The following is a 10,020-nucleotide window of genomic DNA, read 5'->3' as shown; positions in this document are numbered from 1 at the left end:
TGTACAGGTATAAAAGAAACGAGATAGATATAGACTTCCATATATCAAAATCATCAGTATCGAAACAAATTTGCTTGAGCCATGTCCGTCCGTCCGTCCGTCCGTCTGTCCTTTAACACGATAACTTGAGTAAATATTGAGATATCTTCACCAAATTTGGTACGCGAGGTTATCTGGACCTATAATAGATTGGTATTGAAAATGAGCGAAATCGGCTGATAACCACGCCCACTTTTTATATATATAACATTTTAGAAAACACAAAAAAACTGATTATTTAGTAAATAATATACCTAGAATGTTGAAATTTGACGTGTGGACTGATATTGAGGCTCTTGATACAAATTTGAAAGATGTGTTTAAAATGCGCGCAGCACCGCCTACTTGTGATAAAATCAATTTTACATATATTATTAATCATAAATCAAAAATCGTTAAACCTATCGTAACAAAATTCGGCAGAGAGGTTGACTTTACTATAAGGAATAAATAAAAAAAAAATAAATGTAAGGCGCGATAACCTCCGAAGAGATCTAAGGCCGAGCTTCTCTGCCAATTTGCGTCGTGCTCCTCTTAATTTTCCCTACAAATTGGCCGGACGGGACCTACATGTTTTATGCCGACTCCGAGCGGCATCTGCAAGGCAGATGAGTTTTCACTGAGAGCTTTCCATGGCAGAAATACACTCGGAGCGCTTGCCAAACACTGCCGAGGGGCGACACCGCTTAGAAAAATTTTCTTCTAATTGAAAAACCTTATTTCTAAAATGTTGATGTTGCTTTGCCCGGGGTGTGAACCCAGGGCATGCGGCGTGGTAGGCGGAGCACGCTACCATCACACCACGGCGGCCGCCTATAAGGAATGCTTTGAAGCAAAATTAACGAAATCGCTTAAGGACCGCGCCCACTTTTATATAAAAGATTTTTAAAAGGGTCGTGGACGTATAAGCTAAGCTATGTATTTCCAAAAAAGATATCTATGGTATTTCATTTCCAAAGTGGATTTATAACAATAAATAGGAAAAACTTCTAATTTAAAAAAATGGTCGTGGCACCGCCCTTTTATGACTAAGCAATTTTCTATGTTTCGGGAGCCATAACTCGAAGAAAAATTATTTCAGAATAGAACCATATATATATTTGTTATTGCGCAGCCTTGTAGCACTATTAAGCACAAAAAAAAAAAAAACAAACAACAACAGTATTTCAAGTGTACAGCTGGGTATGTAATGTTCGGTTTCACCCGAACTTAGACTTCCTTACTTGTTTAATGTGGTATCTGTTCATTGGTTCATGGCAGCATAATTTTCTTGATTCTGCTGCACCGGCCACCAATCTATGCTAGGCACGAACAATTTTAATTACCAAAAATATTTGATATAGTAAGCAAACAGTATTATTGCGGATACGTGGTACTCTATGAGCGGTTTTAAAGAAGAACATACGTAGCTATCAACATAAAAAACCACACCAAATCAAACAAGCAATATGCATACGAATACTAAAAAATAAACAGGCATGTGAATAACACGAAGAAAAACACGTTATAAAAATGAAAACTAAAAAAATGTCTAGACAAACGACTTGTCGCTTCTGCGGGGCAAATATCTACCTTGATATAATAAAAGAAAAAAGCAAGTTTAGTTAACCATTTTAAACTGTGCCATAAGTACTTAAAACTATTTAAGAAACATTAGCTTTAATATGGCAAGCAGCTCAAATTTTATCACCTTCTTCATACTAATCATCAGTGTATGTGTTAAACAGCATTTGTGTGTTGAATATCCTGTGGGACTCGACTGTAAGGTAATAATCAATGAAATAAGAACGCTACTTTATGAAATATGTTGCATGAGACTTTGGTAAAAGTCTAGAATAGGGGTCGACTGCTAATATCGAGAGAGGTGTTAAAAGACGCATATTAATCTCGGCAAAAATAATCCAAAGGCGGAAAATAAAAATTGTATCTCTGTCCGGAGACATTTGCAGCTGAAGCTGGAAATTTTCATGTGGTTTTGTAATGTTGTGCACTAAAAAAAATGTTGTGTACAAACGGATTTTGCACGCATTTAATTTTGATCCCACCTCATTGGTGAACCGGACAGGGTAATTTTTATTAGCGCTGCCGAAGGCCGCCAACGCAGAAAGGTGTTCTGCGCAAAAACATTATGGATCCCACCACTTAGGGTCGTTTTTCGGTTCTTCGTTAATATCTTTTGGACGACTTAAAATTTTTATTTTCCGTACTAGCAGTCGACCCTTGTTCTAGACTATTACCGTTTAAATTAGTACACTGCCTAACTAAAATATTTACTTAAAGAGGAAGCATCCTGTTTACGAGCTACCTGAAAAAGAATTCTCAAAATATGGAAAACTTAAAGACGTGGATCATTTACGTAATGCAGTGAAAAATATGCTTATAACACGTGTGGTTGGCACAGGCGGGCATACGCGAGTACGCGAGTACATCAGAGATAATTTACATCAGATGGAATGGTCTGTTGAGTATGATACATTTCGTGAGACAGTGCCTATTTTGAAAAAAGTACAATTTCATAACATAATTGCAAAACTTAATCCAGATGCGAAACGGTTTCTAGTGCTAACCTGCCATTATGATAGTCAATATTTTAAATATAATATATTTGTAGGCGCTATACACGCAGTACCATGCGCTATGCTACTTAATATGGCGCACGTTTTACAGGCAGCGCTTGAACCGTTTCGTAAAACAGAACTCAGTTTAATGTTTATTTTCTTTGATGGTAAAGAGTCTATCGTGGCGGAGTCCAATGGCCTTTATGGGGCTCGTAATTTAGTTAACCGTTGGACAAAGGATGGTACTTTAAATAAATTGGATATATTAGTAACACTGGATAAGATTGGTTCAGCCGATACGACATTGAATAGTTTCTTTGCAAATACTGAAGCATGGTTTTCACGTTTTATTGCGTTGCAAGGGCGCTTGTCAAATTCCAAAATGTTAGGTTGCTCAAATCCAAGGCGCTACTTTGAAACTAATCCAATACGTTCTCATCATATTGAGGGTGATCATGAACCATTCCTACAACAGAAAGTACCAATATTGCATCTAACACCAAAGATTCGCCCACGCGAATGGCATACTGAAGAAGATAACGGGTCAAATATTGATTATTTTGTTACGGAAGATATATCGCGTATAATACGTTTATTTATAATGGAATACCTGTACAGCGGTATAATTAACTGAATATATAATACACAGAACAAACAGTAAAGGTGTATAATATTTTTCAAAACACCATTGCCATACGAATTTGCAATAATAATAGCTTGATAAACCTATTTCAATTTTTATAAATGAAGTGATGAGAATATGTAGCCATAAATAAATAATAAATATTCTTGCTGAACACAAAAGTTTTGAAGAAAAAGAGTCTCCAAAAAAAAATCCCCCTGGGACATGAATATAAATGTTATTGTTTTAGCGGCAACCCTGGTATAGAGGTAGTGTGCTGAGCGCACCATACCGAAGATCCTTTGTAGGTAAATTACGGTACAACTTACATCAAACAGCACCCTACCAATTGGAAGGAAAACATCTCCTAGAGATACATATATGCCGCGCGGGGGCGGAGGGGGGGTTGACTTGACCTAGAATATTGAACGTGGTCATATTAAAGTTTCCCCAGATGATCGGGCTGGTACCTTAAGTGTACTTGTTACCGGAATGTAACTGATCCATATCCGGCAAAGGACCCTGGGTTAAAGAGGTTGTGTAGCACAACACTTTCAAGAGGTTCCCATCGAAATTTATAACTTCTCCAATTGTAGACCTTACCTACCCTTGGTGAATCCTGTTCCATTGACTGGCGGCCAAGTTCCTCATGGAACTATATAACTCACCCCTTCAATATCCCTGAAATCAAACTTTATCATTATAAACCAATCTCGTCGAAGCAGCACCTTTCCTGGGCCTTATTGTTTACATTAGTGCTGAAGAATAACTAAGCTTGCACAATATCGACAGAGGCTGATGAGATAGTCATCGTCGTCCTAGTATCTCCGATGTTACATGCAACATTCTTCTGCAATCAAGGCGCGTGCCCATGCTTTTCCTTAATCTTCGCTTTGGAACGATTATTGAATGTAGAAAAATCGTTCAGAAAATCCGCTCTTGGAAAACAGCTCCAGATTTGAAGTTGTTCATGAAGTTGACAAGTTACACGTTTGGCGCTTAATTATTGTTAAGTTACTCCTGGTTTTTTGACTATAATTTAAATCGATTTTGTTTTCCGTACATTTGTTGGAAGCTACAAATCCCCTATTATTTATATTTCAACGGAAATATAAGCCATCATCCAGTGAGTTTCCTAGCTCCGTATCACGCTCCATGCTCACGGGAATGCTCTGGATTATTGGGAGACTTGAGAAGCAGAGGTCGTGATATTTTTGTACACATGAGTTGTGATAGGCAGATGTCACCATTGTGTTTCATCATATCATACGATAGAGGCCAAGCAAGTTTATAATAGGTTTATAAAAGGCAGCGTTGTCAAACTAAAAACACGAAATAAACAAATTATCTGGCTCCTAAATTGAACATCTATCTGAATTTATCGGGCTAAAATCGTTGTTGTTACATTTACGTGCAAAATTATTTATCTGGCTCAGGATATTTACGACGGAGTGATGGCTAATGTTGCGAAATATAGTGAAAGGCAGTAAATTAAGGCAGTCGAATGGAGTGCACTGAAGGACAACAGGAAGAGCAGAGTTGCATTGCATCAATATACCTTCAATCTTTTTATCAATATTAAAGATAACAAGTAAGGAAGTCTTAAGTTCGGATGAAACCTAACAATACATACCCAGCTGTGCACTTGAAATGCTGTTGTTGTTTGTTTTGTGTGCTTAATAGTGTTACAAGGCTGCTCAATAATACATATACATATGGTTCTATTCTGAACAAAATTTTCTTCGAGTTATGGCTCCCGAAACATAGGAAATTGCTTAGTCAGAAAAGGGGCGGTGTCACGCCCATTTTTTAAATTTGAATTTTTTTTTGTTATTTATTGTTATATATCCACTTGGAAAATGAAATACCGTTGTTATAAAGATCTTTTTTGCAAAGATATAGCTTAGCTTATTCGTGCACGACCCTTTTAAAAATCTTTTATCGTGGGCGTGGTCCTTAACGATTTCGTTAATTTTTCTTCAAAGTCTTCCTTATAGTAAAGGCAACCTCTCTGCGGAATTTTGTTACGATCGGTTTAACAATTTTTGTTTTATGATTAACAATATTTGTAAAATTGACAAGTGGGCAGGGCCACGTCCATTTAAATTTTTTTTTTTCAAATTTTTATCAAGAGTCTTAATATCAGCCAGAACCGAAGCAATTGAAGCTGCTCTCGGTAGGGCAGGGGTTGAAGAGCCACTACGGCTTTGGATTTCAACCCTGCTTCGCAACAGCAAAATAACAGCAGAGCTAGGCGTAGCTAGTGTTGGCAAGCAGGAATGCATAGGCACACCACAAGGGGGGTGGGTGCTTTCACCTCTGCTTTGATTGATCACCGTAAATGAAATCCTATGAAAACTTATCGCAGGGGGGGTTAAGATCGTGGCGTATGCCGACGACGTGGCGATCGTGGTCTCTGGTCCTTTCCCCTCCGTAATGAGTGAAATCATGGAAAGGGCCTTGGATAAACTCAGCAGGTGGGCACAGGGATGTGGCCTTAGGTTGAATCCCGACAAGACGCACCTGTTTCTATTCACGAGTAAGTACAAGCCACCTGCCTTCAGACCACCATTCTTAAACGGCCAGCAACTAACCCTGTCATCGAGTACCAAGTATCTGGGACTAACAATTGACTGCACGTTGAATTGGAAAGTATGCATCGAAGAGCGGGTACGGAAGGCCTGCATCGCCTTCTATGCCTGCAAATCAATGATTGGTAAGAAACGGGGACGCAAGCCAAGCATGGTATTTTGGATGTACGAGGCGGTGGTGCGACCGGTGCTTACCAATGGTTCCATAGTCTGGTAGGAAGCTCTAAGTAAGAGCTAAAATCTCACCAGCCTGCAAAAAGTCAAGCGCACTGCGTGCGTTGGTGCCATGGAGGCCGGAAGCACTTGCCCCACAGCTGCTTTAGACCCCATTTTGCACTTACTTCCGATCGACTTGCATATACTTTGTACATCGTCACAAACCGCACTGAGACTCAGGAAGTCTGGGTGTTGGAAGGATACTTAGCAAGGGCATAGTAGTATCCTAAAGAAACTTCTGGATGGTACATATAGTACCGAGACAGATTACTACCCTCGCAAACTGAAGTTTGAGTACGGTTGTAATACCGCCATTCCAAGCAGGAACGAGTGGAAGAGAAACCCGGGAATAAAGGTCGACGACATCCAAATCTACACTGACGGCTCCAAGATGGACTCGGGAGTGGGGGCCGGAGTCTTCTCTGAGTCCCTAGATTTGTCTGCATCGTCCAGACTCCCATCGCACTGCAGCGTGTTTCAAGCAGAAATCCTCGCGATTTGGCAAGCCTGCAAATCACTGGAGGGCTTGAATGTAGCTGGTAAAGTTTGCAATCTGTCGGATAACCAAGCAGCGATAAAAGCGCTTTCCTCGCCACACATTAACTCAAAATTAGTGTGGGCTTGTAAGCGACTCATATCCCAGTTATCCACCAATCTAGAACTACGCATTATCTGGGTCCCGGGTCATAGGGGGATAGAGGGTAACGAGAAGGCCGACGAGCTAGCACGCAGGTGCTCATCGGAGATGAACGAGGAAATATCCAGTGTCGAAATAGGCATACCCTTAGCAGTAGCCAAGGGGAATATCCAAAGCTTCTACTTCAAGAAAGCACAAACAAAGTGGAATAACATCACCACCTGTGCAATATCAAAATCCATTTAGCCAAACTATGATGGAAAGAGGACGAGCAGTATTCTGAACAAATCCAGTGCTAACACACGCAAACTGATAGCAGTCTGCACCGGTCATTGGGCAGTAGGTACGCATGCGGAAAAGATGGACATTCCGTATAACGACTACTGCAGAAGGTGCAAAGATACAAATTCCAGGGAGAGAGTAGAACACTTTATGTGTAAATGCCCGGCTCTAGCTATAGCCCGGCTAAGGTTCCTAGGAACCCCGTTTCTAGAAGACGTCAGCGGCTTATCTGTGATAGCAATCCCGAATATTCTTAATTTTATCAACAACTCAGGCTGGTTGTAATACATTGACCGTAACATTCCTTAGGTTTTTAGACGAGTTACATGGCATCAAAACGGGTTTAAATAGCTACTTGGGCGACCAGGGTCGCAGCTGTTTCACGTACCTACCTACCTACCTTAATATCAGTCCACACGTCAAATTTCAACATTCTAGGTGTATTATTTACTAAATAATCAGGTTTTTTGTGTGTTTCCAAAATGTTATATATATAAAAAGTGGGCGTGGTTATCACCCGATTTCGTTCATTTTCAATACCAATCTATTCTGGGCCCAGATAAGCTCGTGTACCAAATTTGGTGAAGATATCTCAATATTTATTCAAGTTATCGTGTTAATGGACAGACGGACGGACGGACGGACATGCCTCAATCAAATTTTTTTTCGATACTGATGATTTTGATATATGGAAGTCTATATCTATCTCGATTCCTTTATACCTGTACAACCAACCGTTATCCAATCAAAGTTATAATACCCTGTGTACAAGTACAGCTGAGTTTAATAATTTGTTTTTACTTTTTTAGTAAAATTTTAGGAGCGATTCGGTGTTGAATATGTGTACACATCGGTTGAGTGATGCCAACTCTCAGCGTACTGAACCTGATAGTTCTAATGAGATTTAACCGTCACACAGTGCCGCGACTCCATACAAAAGATGGACAAAAATAGAAGGAGTGGTCCGAAGTGGCTGAAACTTCACATGCTGAAACTTCATATGCCACGCTAATTTCAAAAATGAAATCGGTTTTTCTGTACCGATTACTCATTTCGAGAAAACCGAGTTTTTCTCGCATTTTTGTATGAAAATAGTTATTGCGGACATGTGTTGATATAAGTAGAATGAGTCGTCAGAATGGGCCGAAACTTCACACCTCAAAGGACTATATCACGCCAATTTCAGGCAAAAAATCTGTTGTTTAATCCCGGTTACCAATTAATTTAAAACAAATTTTTTTTTCAATTTGATAAAAACGTAAAATAAGCCATAATCATCGTAGACATATGTTTATAAAAAGCGAAGTACTCGCCAGAACTGATTGAAGAAAACCGGGTTTTTTTCACGTTATTATATAAAAGTGAAATGTGGCATATAACTGTTTGTAAATGTTCAGAAAAATATAATTTTTAGTTATAATTTGTCGCACTTTACATTAGGGTAATTTAATACATTACGGTAATTTTAAAAATTAAGTCGGTTTTTTTATATTTTACCCGTTCTGTAAACAAACAAAACTTTTTTGCTTTTGATATGTATTTAAAATAAAGCATAATCGCTGTTGACTATGTAAATAAAAACAGAACTATTTTTTATAATCAATCAGTTTCAGGGTCTTCAGAAGATTCCATGTCGTTGTCTGCTTCATCACTTTCAACAATATATTTTTTAAAGCTGAGATCAGAACCCTTCGAATATTTGTTTCTCTGTTTTTTATTTCTTTTAAATGCAACTAATGGATCTGATGATAATATCAAACGGGTAATTAAATCCGTATTGTTCAGCCCCATTCATGAAAGGTATGAAGCCTTCGGCACAGCCGAAGACAGTCCCGTCCTCACTTGTTTTTTTTTTTTTATTTAAGTTTAAAAATTAAACCAAATAAAAATAAAAAACGCTGTAGTAAATTGAAATGTTTCCAATTTCTTAAAGGTTTACTTCAAAATATTCTAGAATTTTGTAAAAAAGTTTTTTTTAAATTATGTATCAACATTTGGGCGAACTGCAATAGAAAAAAAACTTCTACTAAAAACTCAACCAATTCTTTAATTATTATAATTTTCAATTATAACCATATGGAATAACTCATTTTGTGACAATGAAGTAACAGCTTTTAACATAAACTCACTTATGTTAAAAATTGGTAAAAATTCTCAGAAAACTTAAAGTAAAATTCTGACAACCTAACAATTTTTCGTCGAAAGTTTTGTCGTATGTGTCACATAAGATTACCTTTTAACACCAGCTTGTATGAGAATTTTGAAATTTTTATATAAATGTGAAATAAATTATGACAGCGAAAGGATAATCTTGTCACATATATAAATAAAATGTCCGAATAAAAACAATGAAATTGAAATAAAAGCCTTTTTGACAGCTGCCATATTTTTAGAATTTATTCGTTCATACGATGTGAATGATGCGTGTCATCTTTGAATTTGTTGTCTGTGTACACTATTAAATGCATGTTTATTACATAATTCAAATGTTTGTCTGTATGACATAATTTCGAAGTCACATTTGCAGCTGACTCAAGTTCAAAGGCAATAATTAAATTTTTTCCTGTCGCCAAAACTTCATACAACCATTGCTGTTAAATAAAACGTCACTTGTAAAGGCAAGTTCTATCAGCCTATTACGTACCTATTGCAGGAATGATTTGTTGTTGCCAAGGTATGGAATGTAAGGAGAAGGGGAAGTAAAAGAAAAAGGAAAAACAGAAGGGAGATGAAATGGAAGATGACTCTAGAAAATGGATGATGAAAGAGAAGAAAAATTTTAAGATGAATAAAAAGAAAAATTTTAGTTGTATTGGGGATGATGATGGTGGTGCTAAAGATGAATAGAAGACGAAGATAAGAACGAAATCGAAGATCACGCCCCACCGGGTTAAGGTGTTTAGTTTTTCGTGTATGATTAAGCCGATATTTTCTTATGTGACATTCTAAGGCTTCTTCTGATAAAGAACCTGATAAAAAACGTGGAAGTACAGATTAAGACAAATAAATCAAAACATAGCTTAAAAATCATTACCTATTGGTAAATCAACATCCATGTACTAAAACTTTATGCAC

At 37.7% G+C, this 10,020-nt stretch overlaps 1 protein-coding gene across 1 annotated transcript; it reads left to right on the top strand.

Annotated features, from left to right (window-relative positions):
• Positions 1–1,606: 1,606 nt before the first annotated feature.
• On the top strand, positions 1,607–3,368 carry LOC137253672 (glutaminyl-peptide cyclotransferase-like). Its single transcript, XM_067791038.1, has 2 exons — positions 1,607–1,805; positions 2,320–3,368. The coding sequence occupies exons 1-2, from the start codon at positions 1,704–1,706 to the stop codon at positions 3,229–3,231; spliced, it is 1,014 nt and encodes a 337-aa protein (XP_067647139.1). The 5' UTR covers positions 1,607–1,703; the 3' UTR covers positions 3,232–3,368.
• The last annotated feature ends 6,652 nt before the right edge of the window (positions 3,369–10,020 follow it).

This window comes from Eurosta solidaginis, chromosome 5, assembly GCF_040869045.1.
Source record: "Eurosta solidaginis isolate ZX-2024a chromosome 5, ASM4086904v1, whole genome shotgun sequence".
Classification (NCBI taxonomy): domain Eukaryota; kingdom Metazoa; phylum Arthropoda; class Insecta; order Diptera; family Tephritidae; genus Eurosta; species Eurosta solidaginis.
This window is presented reverse-complemented; position numbering and strand designations above follow the sequence as displayed.

What these genes read in the sequence shown, in the direction of transcription:
- LOC137253672 (XM_067791038.1), top strand. Translation starts at nt 1,704, where the DNA reads ATGGCAAGCAGCTCAAATTTTATCACCTTCTTCATACTAATCATCAGT. An exon ending in CTGTGGGACTCGACTGTAAG is followed by an intron (nt 1,806 to 2,319) that starts GTAATAATCAAT and finishes ATTTACTTAAAG; the next exon opens with AGGAAGCATCCTGTTTACGA.